Source organism: Cydia splendana, chromosome 19 (genome assembly GCF_910591565.1).
Source record: "Cydia splendana chromosome 19, ilCydSple1.2, whole genome shotgun sequence".
Classification (NCBI taxonomy): Eukaryota; Metazoa; Arthropoda; class Insecta; order Lepidoptera; family Tortricidae; genus Cydia; species Cydia splendana.
In genome coordinates, this window is record NC_085978.1 from 7,922,818 (window position 1) to 7,941,796 (window position 18,979).

The 18,979-nt window shown below is 37.9% G+C and overlaps 2 protein-coding genes and 1 long non-coding RNA gene across 3 annotated transcripts in view; 2 read left to right on the forward strand and 1 right to left on the reverse strand.

Moving 5' to 3' along the window:
• LOC134800201 (potassium channel subfamily K member 18-like) overlaps positions 1 to 5,664 on the forward strand; it is a 32,038-nt gene extending 26,374 nt beyond the window's left edge. The window contains exons 2-3 of the mRNA XM_063772694.1: positions 3,575 to 4,276; positions 4,504 to 5,664. Coding sequence (XP_063628764.1) covers positions 3,667 to 4,276; positions 4,504 to 5,297 — 1,404 coding nt within the window. The 5' untranslated portion in view covers positions 3,575 to 3,666 and the 3' untranslated portion in view covers positions 5,298 to 5,664. The remainder of the gene's footprint in view (positions 1 to 3,574; positions 4,277 to 4,503) is intronic.
• LOC134800243 (uncharacterized) overlaps positions 1 to 18,979 on the reverse strand; it is a 299,703-nt gene that overhangs the window by 4,773 nt on the left and 275,951 nt on the right. The window lies entirely within an intron of this gene.
• LOC134799775 (uncharacterized) lies at positions 7,318 to 7,958 on the forward strand. Its single transcript, XR_010145459.1, has 2 exons — positions 7,318 to 7,451; positions 7,653 to 7,958. It is a non-coding gene; the product is annotated as an uncharacterized LOC134799775 (long non-coding RNA).

Sequence of the window (18,979 nt, forward strand, 5' to 3'; positions counted from 1 at the left end):
CCGTATTATCGCAATTAGATAAACAATCCATACCTTTATATTTCAAATATCTACGTAAAATTCAAATGCTAAATTCTGCATATTTTCCCTAACTGCAACGTATAAAGTGCACCCATGTTAATTGCTGAAGCATACCAACCACAAATGCCCTCACCCAGCTATCAAGCCTTTTCCATTCCAACGGCAACTGGAACTGTGACCACGAATTAATACAAGAGCTGTAAACAAAGCCTCGTTAAGGCACCGCAAGATGCCAGGCTGTTCAACGAAACCAGTATAAACTGGTCTTTGATGATACGTAGTTGTCGTGGATGTCGAGGTCTATTTGGTACCACTTGCAGCTAGTTCAATTGACGATAATATTATTGACTTGTTAAGGATGATCCGTGTCCGGGCCGAGGTTACAGGCTACCGACACTTCATTTTCTATGACGGGTGATCGGGGATCACGAGATGCTTTCTATAGAAAATGAAGTGTCGGACGCTTCGGCCGGGATCCGAACCGTTCTAACGCGAGTCATCCCTTACACGCCTAATATGTTGCTTTTCGGTAAAGGATAATATCGTAAGATAACCTGCATATTATACATCTGTAATAAGATTTGCAATAAGATTTAAGCTTAAAAGTATTGACGTTGTACGTTTTACCATACCCATACAACTTATTATTTATTTAGTAAGGAAACTGATGCATGGAGTGAACACTCTAAGCATAGTTATTTCTTTATATGTTTCTGTCGCAGCAGCAGGGGTAGGAAACTATAGAGCTAGGGTTTGTACGATGAATCCGAAATGTATGGGAAGATCCGCGGATCTGGATCCAGATCCGGATAATTACATACATTTCGGATCCGGATTGCAAACCCTATATAGAGCGTTCGGGCTTTTTCGGCTCCGTTCGGTTCAGCATTGCTACGAGCAATTATTAGGGTTGGCACAACTTGACGTCCCTTTGCTTGCACAGCCACAGATAAGATAATTACTTGAATGTTGACAAACCTAAATAGCCGAAAGGGATAGTGCTACATTAGAAAGGGATACCATGATTCGTCCCTGAACCGCTGTCAAACTTCGGTATTGTAGGAAGTTTCCTTTCTGTACGGTAGTACTATACTTATTCTGTGGCAGCAGTAAAGACATGCAATAACGCCGGGTCCACACTCGGTTAATTACACTGAGCACCGGCGACGCCGGCTAATGGATGTTCCCAGCATATTAACAACTATTACTTTACCTGCTATGCAACGTATTGTAAAGTTTTTAATATTATGTAGTGAACTTATAGTTAAACGAGTCCGTCTAAACTAACTCTGCACCAGCATTGCAGAAACAAAGTGTGGCGGGACCACTATAAACAACATATGTATTTTCATTCGGATTTGAGGTGGTACTCCCACAATTTGTTAGTGAAAATTCTTTGCAGAGTTAGCTTGGTCAGGTATCGACATTATAAAACAAAATAATTTAATACAGTGGTACTACTAAACTAAATTAATAACTAGCTTAAATCTAAAATAGGCCAAGAGCCTATGCACTGGTACCAAGGATGCTGGCGGCATTTCCTCGTTGTATCGCAATGCTGATACGTTGTGCGACGAAGCCGCCAGCTCTCCGGTCACCAGTTACTTCAACCAGACGCTTCGCGATATTATTAACTTTGAACAGTCCGTCCGATAAAGTTGAGCTATCTATTCTATGGCAGAAGACATGCAATAACGCCACGTCCACACTTGGTTAATTACACTGAACACCAGCGACGCCAGCTAATGGATGTTCCCAGCATATTAACAACAATTACTTTACCTGGCATGGAACATCGTGTATAATTAAATTCTGAATTTGAACAGAATGACTTGAAACAAACAATACGAATATTTCCATCCTAATGAACGTGAACACCACTGTTCTTACAAAACTCTCTGTTAACAAAATCAATAATTGTAGGTGTCTCAAAGCAAATGTACTGGAAGTAAAGAGACGTCTCCACTGGCTTGGAGTGTAATGTCCAACAAACTTTTGCAATAATTTTGTCTTTCCCTTAGTAAATAAGAGGAAGAAGTGATCGCGACAAAGATAGGACAAGTTTAATCAATAATTTGTTCATTTAAGATTAGGAGTTAAGTGGATTAACGATTTAAGTTCTTAACTTTAACTTCTTATTTCATTAGCCTTTTTACTGTCAAGACAAGTTAAAATATAAACCGTATTAAAAACATGATGGGTACCTCTGGTTACTTTTTGATAATGTCCGCCATAACGCTTACAAAAAGCGTTCTTGACGATATGAGCCTTTAAGTGGTTTTAGCGTTTAATTAAATTTTTACCTAGTTCCACTGGACGGATGGAGCATAAGATAAACTGCTAGCAAATCAGGCCTTTCTCAAAAATAACACTTTCCAAAAAAACCTGTTCCTTTAAAACGAGACTAAACATTTAGCTAAATTAAACGAAGTCAGATCTGATTCTCTTTCCATTCATTTCCACTACATTTGAGGCCTTGTGTAATGTCGGATCAAATGGTTTAAATCATGTACATTTATTGGTTAGGCAAGCGTGGACGAGTCGAGCTCGCGAGCGAGCCAATGACACATGACCTGGAGCCCATTTCTAAAACGGTATTAGACTAATAATATTAGTCCACGAACTGTCAAATCGTATGGGTTGTCATGACAACACATTCGTATGGGTTGTTCGACAAATGGGCCCCTGACCAATGACCCCTGACCTGAAATGTAATAAATATGCGTTCCTACTTGCATAGGATGTTAAAAGGAGGGAAAAGGTGCTTGCTTATGTTATTATATCTACCTGTACCTCTTCTTTCTAGAAAGTATCCTGCAAAAAAGTAGATGTAGGTAATAACGGATTATTGAAGAGCACACTTACACTGGAGGCCTCTTCGAATTTCAACTGCGTGTTATGAGCTTGTGTGTAATACACAGACACACAAGCTCATAGTACGCACTGGTTGGACTGAGATCGCTTCACGCGTGTTCGTTAAGCAAGTGTAACATAGATCCAGATCGCCGCGAGCATGGCTGATAAAATGGCGCGTCTGCAGAGATTTACGTCGGCCTAAGTGTGTTTTATGTTTTATGGCTTATAGATGGGAACTCTGGAAGTAATGAGTATCTGTTATGAGAAATATTTATCGTTGTATTATGGGTTCATTATATAAAAATACTGGAATTTTTTTCTCGACACAGTTCCTACATATATCTTGAGTATCGTTAAAATATAAAACTGGACTGAATTTTGTTTCTTTGGAAAGTAGGTAATGATAAACTTAAATTAGGGTATAATAATAAAACTCAAATGTTAAGAGAAACTACAAAACTATTCCCTTATTCATCGATATACCTTTTATTTTCAATGTTTTTCTCCCTTAGTTTATACTACCCTTAGGCGACCCGCCTTTTTCAAGTTACTACTGCTATGTTATTTTGGCTTGCTCTTGGTTAGCATAATAAAATCTACTGCGAACCTTGCGAATTGACTTTTCATTATGGAAAGATAAACTTCGCCTGTACCGTTTTGCATATAAAGTCCCTAAAAGATTTTTCTTTCTTTTCAGATGGATCTCCCCAGTAACGTCTAACTCACACAAATGGCTTGGTTCTCGTAAACATTGCTAAGAATATGCTTTGTGACGATCTATGAGCAAATATGGACAAGAACTCTAAGAAGAAGAATCATGCCAATGGTAAATATAAAAAGAATAACAAAACAGACAATTATAGACTCGATGATGAAATTGATACTACTTGTTGCTTCTGCATCAAAACCAAAAAGAGTCAAAAGAAAAGTCTCATCGCTGGATGCGTCACGAACTTAGGAATATTTGCTCTTCTTCTCGGATATACTCTTTTAGGAGCGTTTGTGTTCCTTGCCATAGAAGGGAATGCCTCGAAAGTCCATCAGAAGACCTTGGCTACCACGTCATACCAGGCGAACGAGGTCGCGAAGACTGTTCCTATCTCAAAACTGAACGGAACAATCGCGCAAGCTAGCGCGGAGTTGAGGTCACAGACTGTTGAAAGCATTTGGGAGATCACCGTATCTTTGAATATTCTTTACAAAGAGAACTGGACGAGGCTAGCTGCCCAGGAAATTGCGAGGTTTCAGGAGAAGTTGGTAGCAAGAGTGGCGGCAGATGTGTCCGCTCAGTACGGAGGTGCTAGAGCGCTGGAGTCGGCGCCAGCTCTGATAGTGGATGACTATGAATGGAATTTTGCCAAAGCCTTCCTGTACTCATTAACAGTTCTTACGACAATAGGTGAGTTATTTTCAAGCACACGATATTCTAATAAGTATCACATTGCCTTTTATAATTTCTACTTTACTACCAGTATTATAACAATTAATTACAAAAAAAATAACTGCTTAATAAGTTCAATAACTCCGCCCAAACTTAATTTGGTACCTATGAATCTCATAGTACTTTATAATAATATTTTGAATGTGCCTAAAACAAGTATTTTAACACAGAACTTTCTTATGCAGGTTATGGCAGTGTGGCTCCGAGGACGGCATTAGGGAAGGCTGTTACCATTGGATACGCTGTCATAGGGATACCCTTAACCCTACTCTATCTATCTGTTGTCGGCGCCTTACTGTCAAGAGTCGCAAGAAGCATATTCAGCAGGGCACTCTGCTGCTGTCTATGTACAAAATGTGGATATTGCTGCCTCGACGAGAGAACTATAGGAGGTAAAGACAGAAAAGATAAAGTAAGAAGACAAGATGACTACAGAAACCCATCATTACACCTTCAAGAACCGTATTACGTTCGGTCACCATCAGGTACCATTATTTCGGCATCTCAAGCGCACAGCGTCAGTACAACTTCTATAAAAGATAAAAACCAAAGCTTAAGCTTCCTCCGCGACTGCGATTCCTTGAGCTGCACAGACACCGACTCAAAAGTCTCCTTGCACGGTTTCTCGATTCTCGCTCCTCTCTCTTTGTGCCTAGCTGCCATTTTTACATATATTTTTTTCGGTGCTTTAGTTCTTTATCAGTTGGAAGGCTGGAGCCCTATCGACGGCGTTTACTTTTGTTTTATGAGCCTAAGCACGATTGGCTTTGGTCATTTAGCGCCAGGGGCTACTCAGAAAAGTGGAGCTTCCACTGGAACCGTATGGTTTTGCTCGATTTATATAATGACCGGTTTAGCTCTCACTGCGATGTGCTTCAACGTTCTGCATGACGAAATCGTCCACCGCCTAAGACACCACAAGAAAATCATCAAGAGCACTCAGAAGGTGTTAACGCCAGAGTTCTTGCATCGGTCTTGACGAGATGAAAGTGCTGAACTGACTGAAGACAGTTTGATTGATTCTGAAGGAGAGTCGTTGCCAGAGGTCCTTCACCATGTTTCTCGACGTTGTAAGGGGGGAATAATCCGTCGCTCAGTGTACACACTCCGGACAGAGAAGCAGCCAGATAGAACGACTTCCATGTAATATAGGACGCATTATCTCAGAGAGTACCTACCCTTGATATTTTTCCCTTTAGATATTAGAAATGGACAATTGTTTTATTGGTAGAAAAATAATCTTTTTTCTTTCAATAAACAATCAACATTACACAATGTAAGGAGTTCATATTAAACCCTCAGGTAACATTAGCCTCTGATTTTGGCGTGATATTAATACCTTTTTACGCATAGCTTCAGAGATGTCATTATCTAAGATAATATAATATTTAAAACTTTCGCGTTTTGAACACATATTAACTCACATTTATAGACGGGTCTATAGCGAATTTATTTTATTACCTTTACCACGACTAGTGAAACCTGTGTCGAAACGTCGGTAAATAAAGGTAATAAAATAAATTCGCGATAGATCCGTCTATAAATGTGAGTTAATATCTAAGATAATGTTAATTTATAAACAATTGCCATTAAAAATATACACCCGTACTTTACGGAGTGCAAGAGACAGAGAGAGAGAGAGAGAGTGAGTGAGAGGTGCAGCTAATGTAGACAAGTAAAAACAAATTAGCTCTTGATACACCACCACCACTGATACCACCTGTACCATTCCAGACTTGCAAAAATCTTTGTGTCGTATTATTTAGGAAATGACATTCCTGAGAGCCACATTGATAGAGGAAGCTCACGTACTCAATAAAGTAATGACTGACCATATTTGTTAATTATTTTATATAGAGTAGAGAATGATATACAAGTAGAATCATTATTAAAAGAAAGAGGAGCTTTGTTGAAAGTCCTATTAAGACTAAATATAACCTAACTACAGGGATGGGCGGTCAAACCCGATAAATCGAGATATTTTGTCAGTTAAATAAGAACTCTACGCACGTCACATATAGTTCTAATTTCAAATAGGTGCAAATGGTTGCACGACTTATTGGGTTTTACCGCACACCCCTCGAAAACAAAAAAAAGTTATGTAATGTTTTAAAGAAATTTTATGTAATGTTTTTGGCATCGTTTATTGTAAATAAAAACTACATTTATCTTGAACTTTCAAGGATATTTCACATTATTTTATAATTTGACTAAAATAGATTTGTGTTTTTTAAATTATTTATAAATATTCCTAGAATAAATAGGAATGTATGAGTATAATGTTTTATCTGTATTTAAAAAATGTCTTCAAGGGTCAATTTATTGTACCTATAAGTACTAACAATACATTTTTTTGCAAATAACCTGACCAACTTTAACCATAGGAATAATGCCTAATTTTTTTAGAATTAAATAGAGACAGAAACGAATAGTTTACGATAACGTTTATTTTCAAGAGTCCTTATTAAGCGAATGTCAAGCGCCCCTCTTCTACCAGGGGGCCGATTTTTGAATTTCTACCGCTTGATTTCGTGTATTTCGTTCAATAATATTTATACTACGAGGCATTTCAATCAAACATCAAACATCAAACATCAACATTTATTAAGCAAATAGGCCACAAGGGCACTTTTACACGTCATCATTGAATTTACATAATTACAAGCAAAAACAAACAATTCAATCTAACGTATTACAATTACTAAGAGATGTATATGGTCTCTTAATGTCGAATTACATAAAAAAATACAGATACAAAACACAAAAAAAAAATCTATAATAGAAATCTACAAATAGAATTGAAAATTAGTGGTCAATACCACTAGATTCCCAATTTCTATCGCTTGTATTTCAAAAATAGCATTACGCCGTTTTCCACAGATTTTCGAGTGACAAAATCGTGCGCTCGAAATGCAAAAATCGGCATGCGCCTCCGCGGATGTCGAAAATTGTAATTTCGTTAGCAGCCTGTATTACTCTTGCCTATTAGATTGGACCTCATTTCCTCGTATTACCGGAACGGAATACATTGTTAAAATTTGTCAGGTTATTGAAACGTAAGTTGGAAAATATTGCAACTACCAACAGAGACATTTGTTAAAAATGTCGGCCAATGTCGATTTTTTAAGGTTCCGTGCCCATGGGTTAAAAACGGGATCCTATTACTGAGACTCCACTGTCCGTCTGTCCATCTGTCACCAGGCTGTATCTCGTGAACCGTGATACCTAGACAATTGAAATTTTCACAGATGATGTATTTCTGTTACTAAAAAGTACCTACGCGGAACCCTCGGTGGGCGAGTCCGACTCGCACTTGTGCGGTTTTTTACTAAAGTAATGTAGTTTAATTGAATTCCTAAAGCAATTCGGAAAGATACTGAACCACGGTTATAAACCTATTAATTGTACTTTCAGTGTGACTATTTATTAAAGATTGAATCTAAATTGGTTTAACATGGGACAAATATCTTTCTGAAAAATTCCTATTTATGATTAATTTAATAGAAAATCAGAAGACTCACAATAATGAATTGAATAGGTAGCTCATACAAAGTGTGAATTGAAGTGTCAGTTTTTGTGCAATTGTATGAAGTGTATGATAGACTTTTGGGAATAGAAAAATAAAACAGTTTTAATCACATTTGCGTTTGATTTTTTTTTGTGATAGAAGGTACTATTTGAAACAGCTCTAATCAGTTATAGACACCAAAACACAAAAGGGATACTAAGGCGGTGGTACTGGTGCTCGACCTGCTAATGCCCAATAGATGACACCCTGCTGTCACCTGCTGTTACCCAATTAATAAAGGTAGGTAAACGAACAGAAAGGTCTTCTGTAAGACTAGGGAAAATAAGTCCTATTAAATGACGACCCATGAATTTCATGTAACGCGTGTTAAAAAGCTTTTGTTCCTACATAATTTGAGAGTTCTAATATTTAAGGACTCAAGTCTTAACACAAGATTCAAGTCTGGAGGAACTCAAGTTCAGACTAATTGAATAGACTTAATCGCCTATTTAAGTTTTAAGATTTACCTCCGACGTTTCGAGGACGGCGAGGTGGAGGAGGATTTAATAATGTGTAAAAATCGTGAAAGTTTAAATCAGTGTAATTGAATAGAGTTTGAAAAACTGTGTACCTGAGTTTGTTAAGGTTGACTCACGTTAGAACGGCAATGGTCCGGGCCGAGGTATCCGGTGCTTACGTTTTCTATAGAAAGCATCACGATCATCTGTCATAGAAAACGAAGTGTCGGTTGCATCGGCGTGGATCCGGGCCGTTCTGGAGTGACCGATCCTTTACGCATGTGATATGTGTAACATACTTAACAGGGAAGTGCATGTTTCCAGTTTTTACATAAGCCTGTGTTAATAAGGGATACTTATAAAATTTATATCAAGCCCAAAAGATTTATAACAGCGCCATCAATTTCTATTTATTTATTACAAGGATAATGTCCCAATTTCGTAGCACCCATAATCTCTGTCATTACTTAACTGCGCAAAAAAGTACCCATTACCATGGTATAATAATATACTCCGCCTGGTACTCCATTCCCGTCTTTTCTAGGTCACCTAACTGACACGGACCTACGTCATCATGCGACAGCGCTATATGATAATATGCGATAGCGCTATATATAGCGGCCATGTTGTTGTGACGTAGGCCCGTGTCACTCTGGGAATGGAAGACCATGTTTTATTAGACTATGCCCATTACACGGTATCCCTAAAATGGCGTATGTATTATAAAATGTGCAGACACATATGGCTATACCATCACAATGCTTAAAGTAAATGATCATGGATAAATAATATTGTTCAACATATCAACTGATTTGGATGCAAGCTTGGCTAGAGCGTAAATGATGAGACAAAGTTGCACAAAAAATCGACATTACATCGAAATACTTAACACGTAGATTGATCAGAATAAACTTACTCTTACTTACTCCTCTGGCGCAGCGACCCAAAGTGTGTCTAGGCCTCCAACACGACTGCTCGCCACTGATCCCGGTCCTGTGCCGTTTCTCGCCAGTTTTCAACCCGGAGCTCGCGCAGATCAGCGTCCACCACATCCGCCCATCGATACCTAGGTCGGCCGACCGGGCGGCGTCCTATCGGTCGGTCGGTCGGGTCGGATCAGAATAAAATATAAATAAATTTATGGGGTTTGCCGGGGGGTTTACAGATGACGCCAGCATAGGTATTACTTGTCAAGCCCTAGAATTATGTCACTCCTGTTTTTTTTTGTAATTTTATGTCCTGAATGATGAAAGGGCCTTTAAGCAAAGTTTTATAGAACTAAGCTAGACACAGGTAAACCCTATGCTGGCGTCATCTGTGCAAACCTTTGACAGCTGCTAAGCCCATTGAGGCTTGTAAAGTTTTATTAATAAGGGACAATATGTTTACGCACTTTGAAGTTTGTGAGTGGAATGTACTTCCAGCTTGGGTTCTTCATAAAACGAATTGTACTAGTTTTATAACGGTCAGCAACACGCATTTGACACCTCCATGCATGCTTAAACTACCGTCAGCGCTTACTGTAAAAGAAGTATAAAACTTTGCCCTTTAACATAACTTTGCCCACCGTGTCACAGTTCAGTAACAGCGAAATAACTTAAAAGTAGTTACAGATAGGTATCTGTAAATACTTTTAAGTAACGCGGTGGGCAAAGTTATGTTAAAGGGCATAGTTTAATACTTTTATGGTACCACATACCACATGCCGTGTGCTTGTTTGATGTGTATAAAAAGAAGCTTAAGACCAACGATGTTGAACAATCTTACAAAATGAAATCCGACTTTCTGGCGTAATAACTTTAACTTTTGCGTTATTCAATTTGTTATAAGTACTTAATCATGTTATGATACCTAATCACGTAGGTAATTATGAACCTTCTCTAATTAAATTTACATATATCTGCGTAACAGTTTATAATCAATTCAATGACTGTTACGAAATTTCTAAGTCTTAACAAAGAGTAAACTTCATCTCATTTCATAACTTGATTTAAGGAAGGTTTCAATTAACCTAGAAACAATTTAACTAATTAACTGCGAATATCAAGAATAATAAAACTTTGTTTTTGTAAAAGGGTGAAGGTGAAGTTATAATTATAATAACTAACATGAGCATCACGTATCAAAACTTGTGAAACTTAGGTACTTAAAATAACGAACGAGAACAGTTTCATATTATTTAAAAGGCTACATAAATCAAACTATAACATTACAGATCTTTTACGAATAGCTACTGAAATTATTAAATCTTTAACCTGCCTTTTCGGAATTCGGGTTAAAATTTGGAAGTCGGGAAATGTGGACGTATGTATTAGGCACTCGAGTCACAGAAACGAATCGATTGACACCACATTTATTAATAGTAATAGTTATGCCACAGTGCACACAACACAAATATACATACTTAGCATAACATAGATCGGGGTTTTTGGTGTGAGAATATTTTGTGTAATTATAACTATGAAAAATAGGAAGTAAGCTCCAAATTTGCTCAGAAATTATAAAATAGTATAGGTTTTTAACATTACAGATCTTTTACGAACAGCTACTGAAAATATTAAAATCTTCAAACTGCCTATTCGGAATTCGGGTTAAAATTTGGAAGTCGGGAAATGTGGACGTATGTATTAGGCACTCGAGTCACAGAAACGAATCGATTGACACCACATTTATTAATAGTAATAGTTATGCCACAGTGCACACAACACAAATATACATACTTAGCATAACATAGATCGGGGTTTTTGGTGTGAGAATGATTTAGTGTAATTATAACTTTGAAAAATAGGAAGTAAGCTCCAAATTTGCTCAGAAATGATAAAATAGTATAGGTTTTTACAGTTTTTACCTATGTTTTAACTCTCTCTTCTTAGTCGTGCACTCTTGTCAGAGTGGTCGTGGTCATGTCACGGTCGATTTCTGCGCCACCGCAGCGTCCGCAGCTCTTGCGATCCGTCGCCATGTGGCTCTGTTTTTGGTGGAGTGGGAGCAATCGTTGACTGTATGTCCTGTGATGGACTTAATGAGGTCTGTCCATGTTTTAACATTCCACCAAAAAACCCCATGTATGTTTATAACCTTTCCCACTTTGCCGTAGTCGGGTAAAAAAGTATCTTCTAAGGATAAGGAATACCTACCTTTGGTAAGTTTTACTTCACTCATTGGTCCTTTCGTCATCTACAACAGTCGCCTTATGGTGTATCACCGGGGACACGCCGTTACTACCTCACAGGTAAACACAATAGTAGTTATAGGGGGAACTTGTTACACGAGGGATAGATAACACTAGACAGCAACTTTTAGATAGTAGTAGCCTTTGAAAGGTTTTGCTTATTTCACAATAGCCAGAAACGTTGACAATTTAGTCCAAACTTCGCCCGCACTGGCGACAGTACGTGCTACAAATTGGAAACAGTGTCAGTTATTGCTACGATGTCACCTTGCAATTGTGACAACTGTGACAAGCATCCACGAAACGAGTACCTACAGAAATAAACGGACAATTCTCATTTTGAAATATTTGTACAGGTGAGGTGTTTTGAACTTGGTTAGAACTTTTGTATCGCCAGCTCCTTATGATGAGTAGGTAATTACACTAGCAATACCGAGCAAATTTTTAAAACAAGTGTATAAGGCACAATTTAATAATCTGTTATCATATCACGGGCTTATCTGACGATGCTAACAACATTTTCGATTTGTTTGAAGTAGAAAAAGTGGAATTAATTAAGGGAACTTAGTATTTGGAAAACTTTTGATTAGTTTTTAACCGGTGCCTATTCTATCGATATTATCGACTTTTGTTTTTTATTAATAAGGTATTTAATCCAAAATTTAATTGTGAGCAAAATGGCTAATAATATAAATAAAATTTCACAGCTACTTTCCGAGACTATAAAACAGTTTTAAAAATAAAGATGACTTATTTCACAGCGCACCCATTAAAATCACTACAATGTCCAATTAAAAATCACCGAGGTCCTCCCATGGTGCACGGACGTGCCGTCGCACGGATTTATTGTAAAATGGAGGACGATTTTCACGTCAGAATGGCCGGAATTGCGCCGTGGCTCCGTAATAGCTTTTTGAGCTGCTGTTATTGCAGCTTTTGGATATCCCAGATAATTCCAAAACCTCATATCTCACATTTATTTGTACTCGAAACTGTACCTTAACTGAAAAGTGGAAAACACAAATTGCAACGACGGAATCCACAAAAATACGCCCAGTTGAAAACTGTTTTGCGATATTGTGCTTGTTATTATTGTAATTCTTTCTATTTCCGAAACGCCGGGCTGAATTGAAATTAATATTTCGAGCTTTGATCGTTTATTGCCACTGAAATGTGATGTGTTTATAGTTTATGGGATATTTTGTAGAGGGAATAAAGATTTTTTCCACATGATAGGGCATGTGTTCGATATTGTTCACGTTCAACACTTTGCTTTTGCATACATGTATGAATGTACAAGCTTTGCAATGCATTAAAAAAAAAAAACTCTATCCGTGAGATTTTGAATATAGGTATTCTACTTGTTTATAACTTTATAGTTTTTCCCTTGCAATATAAACATAAACTTTCTTGTTTAGTTGATGTCTCTCAATTCGCCCTTCCTATACCTATCGTCAGACTAGTTCTATTACATAAAAAAATGTACGTACTGTATCTACATAAAAATATTATGATAATTTACTTACTTACACTTAAATTAAATTCATGATACGTAACGAACAAAAATGTTCCCTGCCAACCATAACACAAGACTTAAAACGATTTAACAAAAAAAAAAGCAATAACGATCAATTCGTGTCCCAAAACACCTAAAAGGTATCATCGGCTTACATAAATGATAGGGATGAACCCGTAAAGAAAACGGGTCATTAATGTATAATCGACCATTCGATGGGTGCACCCCTGAGATGTCTCAAGTAAAAATGAATATCTAAGTACATTTTTTGATATACCTACATCTATGCGTACCTAATAGCCGATGACCTAGCTACAGTAGCTACTCGTACCTACCTCAGACCAGATCACCAGACCGATTAGGCATTAAATAAAAAAAAAATTATAGGACATTACACAAATTGACTAAGTCCCACAGTGTAAGCTCAATAAGGCTTGTGTTGTGGGTACTTAGACAACGATATATCATATAATATATACGATATTTAAATACATAGAAAACACCCATGTCTCAGGAACAAATATCAGTGTTCATCACACAAATAAATGCTCTTACCGGGATTCGAACCCAGGACCATCGGCTTTACAGGCAGGGTCACTACCCACTAGGCCAGACCGGTCGTCAAAGATCGGTCGGCGTTAACATTAGGAATTTATGAAGATTCGCTGTCGCAATGCGTAGGCGCTTATTCTTGGAATATATATATTTTATGATATAGGAGGCAAACCAGCAGACGAATCGCCTGAAGGTAAGCAATTACCGTCACAAGTTTATATGACATTTTAGTACAGTCACCTGCAATAATATGTTACACAACGAAGGCGGCAAAAATATCTGACATGATCTTATTTGTAGAGCCATAAGAGCGTGTCACATATTTTCGCGGCCTTCGAAGAGTAACTTATTATTGCAGGACTGTACATATTTAAAGGAATACATTGTAAAAACCTTTCGGGTTCCTCGTATTACACCGTGTATAAATAAGAAAAGCGACGACGTAGCTTAGCAAAACCTTGAATAAAACCTGCATTTTTTACTCTCGTGCATAATCTTAATCCTTTAGATATGCGAAGCTGGGACGATAATCCCGTTCGAGGCAAGAAATGGGAAAGGTCTCGGAGTGTATGAGGCGATCAGCTCCGATTACCGAGGTTCTGCATATTGATGAAATGGGAATTTGTCTGCCCGCCCTTGTACCTAGCTTTTTGCGGTACAAGTTATAGGATTACGGCCGACACATACTAAAAGTAACGGATCAGACTACACGTCAAAAGTAGAGTTAGACCAAGAAAAGGCTGCAGCTATTTTGATAGCACACGCAGTGCAAGTGTTATTTTAAACGTCGAACTTCTATGATATTTTAACAAGCAGAAACGTCTGCGAAATGAAATCAAATATGTACAGTCAACATATTTAAAGGAATACACTGTAAAAACCTTTCGGGTTCCTCGTATTACACCATGTATAAATAAGAAAAGCAACGACGTAGCTTAGCAAAACCTTAAATAAACCCTGCATTTTTTACTCTCGTGCATAATCTTAATCCTTTAGATATGCGAAGCTGGGACGATAATCCCGTTCGAGGCAAGAAATGGGAAAGGTCTCGGAGTGTATGAGGCGATCAGCTCCGATTACCGAGGTTCTGCATATTGATGAAATGGGAATTTGTCTGCCCTCCCTTGTACCTAGCTTCTTGTGGTTCACGTTATAGGATTGACGACGTTTGGCGTGTGCTATCAAAATCGCTGCAGACTTTTCTTGGTCTAACTCTACTTTTGACGTGTAGTTTGATCCGTTACTTTTAGTACGTGTCGGCCGTAATCCTCCGACTCTTGATCGATCTCGATCTCGGCGCCATCGACTGGACAGAAACGGCTTTGGACAGAGTAGCATGGCGGTCTTTGGTGTCGGAGGCCAAGATCCACTTCGGGTCGTTGCGCCACAGCAGTAAGTAAGTATGTTCGTGAAAAAAAAAACAACGGGCTGCACTCCGGGATTGTAACAGTTTTTCGATCAGGTCACGTGTCCGTCTTACGTCTTACGAATCTGTCGGTCACGTGATCTGTCGCGAGTTTAACATTTTTTCCCCATCACAAAAAGTGCACAGCGCCGCTAAAGAAGTTTTCACTTCAAAAATCTAGAGCAATTAAGTAATTTAAATATAGTAAGTAATAATTAATAATAGGTAGGTATACGCACTCGCTCCCGCTTATGGCTTGTAACGGCACGAAAGGTAAACGTGACGTATCGTATGCGGTTTGCTGAACAGACCCTTTTGCCAATTTATTTAAAAGATACAAATGTAATAAAAACAAGGACGATTCACTGGCCGTCTGGATAAATGTTGGATTTCAATTAAATTTAAATACGAATGAAACGAAATTCAATAAAACTGTTTATATATATGTACAGTGGGCCTACTGCGAATCACGTTCGACGTGTTGCCTCTATGTCGCACTTGTAAATTCGTACGTAAGTGTGACAGGGAGGCAACACGTCTAACGTGGTTCGCGGGAACCCCTCTGTTAACAATGTTGGCTTTCTTTTCACGCACATAAAGTTAACCCTGGTTAAACCAAAAACATTATCATCAGCAATTTCATTTTACCACGATGGTGACAAACACATACAGACTGTCTCGTGGTAACCGGTTCGTAGTCTATAAACGCTTGCAATTTAAAAGGTGTCACATGCATGTTGCCAAACCCTTACCTTATCACATTTCTTAACTAGGAGCCTAGCCAAGATGACAATCGTTTGCACAAAACGAAAAGAAACGTGCCATATTAGTGCGATAGAGACAGGTAGTGTTTCGTTTCTCTGCGAACGAGTGTAACTTTGGCTAGGCCCCCTAGTGTTTTGTTAGCGTTCGCGTCTGTAAATTGTGTCATATTACAAAGTATTCCAAATATCAGGTTAGATGGCGCTGAACCGAGCGTAGTGATTTATACATTGCGCTAAATACATTTTTATAAGGTTTATAGGTACAAGTATATTCATTATTTTCATTCGACCAACTGTTTCATTTGTATATATCTTCACATAAAAAGTATGCCCGTTTTGAAAGTACATATTAGGGGTACCTAATCTCCAAAACGTAATTCAAGACCAAAAAAAGTAAGAAAATTTTGTCATTGCAATAATTTGTTTGTAAAATAGTAAATTCCTTTTGATAAATAATCACGCTAAGATAATTTATTTATTAGTAATTTTACTCATACTATTTAAAAAAGTACTTTATTTACTTAATTTTACTTAAATAAAAGACGCGCTAGTAAAAAGTGGCATCATTTTCTTACTTTTTTTGGTCTTGAATTACGTTTTGGAGATTATTAGGCAGTAGGTTTACATACTGACTTACATAGTGTTACATACATATCGAGTTTCGTGATTGCAAGTAAGCTTATCCGACAAGATTAAGTTAAATCTTATTCGCAGACGTCAGTATCTAATCTCCTGGAATCACATAAATCCACAGCAACGTCCGTTCTTGTTTAACTAGTGCCCACTTGGACTAGACCGTTGACTACAACCATTGATTACTTCCTGTAGACACCGCTTCTAGATCTGCTCCATATTTATTAAACTTAAACAAGGAGTTGTCATGATTGCTAAATAAATGGCAAATTTTTGACAGGAGCTTATGAAAGGTTAAAACTTGAAATGATTAATGACATTTTGATTTGTCGAAATGAAAAATCGAATTACAGATGTAGTGTATAATTATTTTCCTTCGTATTTTCACGGAAACGTACGAACGTGTCTTGCTATTTCAGTAATTCTCGGTGTCTCGGTACAAAGAGTACTGACGTTGACTGAAGTAGCATGACAAATACGAACGTTTCCGAGAAAATACGAAGGAAAACAATTATGCGCTACATCTGTACTTAACATTAGAATAAAAGATATTTTTTTTATTGACCCTTTATCCTTTAGGGCTCATTTAGACGACGCGACAACTCGCATGCGAGTTTCATTACAATGCGGGTTTTGATAGATCGGTTGAATTGCACGTAACTAACAATCCGCAATGTAACTAAAATCGCGAGCAGTTTGTATAGAGTATTACCTCTTTTTCATAATGGCGTGAGGAATTTATGGCATAAAACGGATTTTTTTCTCATATGGCATAGGAGATTAATAAATAAATAAATTTAATAGATATTATCTCTTGGTAGCGAGACGGTAAAAACGACTAGCTTTTGATTGTAAAAGAGTGCAACAATATTGCAAAATACCCTAATCCACAAGTACATTTATGTACTTACATGCACCATCTAACACGTAGGTTCTTGAGTGATTTGTGCTACGGACGCTCATCGGAGGCTGCCTTTGATGGTTAGTGCTCCAATTCGACTGATATACACAGATTATTAGAACAGAAGAGACTCGCCCACCGAGGGTTCCGTACTTTTTAGTATTTGTTGTTATAGCGGCAACAGAAATACACCATCTGTGAAAATTTCAACTGTCTAGCTCTCACGATTCATGAGATACAGCCTGGTGACAGACAGACGGACTGACAGACGGACGGACAGTGGAATCTTAGTAATAGGGTCCTGTTTTTGTTTTTACTCTTTGGGTACGGAACCCTAAAAAAAAACCATTTGACGCTATTGTTGCAGAATGGAGTTTTTATCCCAACATTAAAAAGTTTATGTCAATATTGTCAACTGTCTTCTTGGAAAATATATCTTTCGTTTCGTACGTACATTTTGTATTTTAATTCTATTAATTTACTTATTTGGACCCCAAGGCCCAAGTTTAGCCTTTAACATGGTCCTATTGAGTCGGGAACCGTAAGTAAATAAAATTAAATGCGTAGAAGCGGATTCTAAGAAGCACGAAAAAATTTTCATTCGTCTCGTCTGGAGTTGCCGATTTTGAAGGCGCCGCCATTGTGCGGAGCCATCGCAGCGTTCAACGAGCCGCGAGCAAGCGTTCTATAAACGTACCAGCACCACTCACTGCGCAGCGATCTCGCGCGCGTGGAACGGAATAAACAAGTAACGTTTTGTTTCAAATCTGTTTGACATTTGTTCTTTTCCAGATATTTTAGTGTTTGTGGTGGAAAAGTGTTTCTATCTTGTAATAAGCTTGTAAAGTTAATTGGTTTTTGCCGGTTTTTATGTGCGTCTACAAAATCGTTTTTGTGTTTTCCACATGCAAAGCATTGTGCGTAATTTAACATGGAAAAGACAGAAGAAGAACGACGTCAATTAGTTGCGCGCAGAGGCACAAAGAAAGGTACTCTAACTAGATTGAAAAACAAAATGGAAGAATCGTATATAAACGATATAGAAATGCTTAAACTGATGGTAGAGAGGGCCCAGACGGCATTCCACGATTATGAAGATCTGTGCGAGAAAATAGCCGATGAAGAGGATCCCATTGCTGTCGAAACGACTTATTATGAATGCGTCGCAGCAATGCGTCGACGAATTGCGGATTTATCTGCACCTGGACCCACCCCTGCCGTTTTGCTGGCAGCGACGCCTCGAGTGTCGTCGAAAGTGAAGTTACCGAATGTACAAATACCATCATTCAATGGCAAGTATACAGAATACAGACCTTTCATAGAAATGTTTACTGCCCTTGTGCACAACAATGAAGGGTTCGACAATATACAAAAGTTTTTTTACCTGAGAAGCTTCTTAAAAGCTGAAGCATTTGATTTAATCAAAAACTTGGTCAAAGTTATTCGGAAGCTCTCAAAATTTTAGCTGATAGGTACGATAATAAATATAAAATCATCAATGAGCACATAAATGCTTTGTTTGAGTTGCCAATGCTAACTAAGTCAAGTCCTAGTGCTTTACGCTCTTTGATTTCAATAACAAAACAGCATTTAGCTGCATTAAAAAACCTTGATGAGGCCATTGAAAAATGGGACAGCGTTCTCATTTGCCTATTAAACAAAAAACTAGACCCGGTAACTAACCGAGAG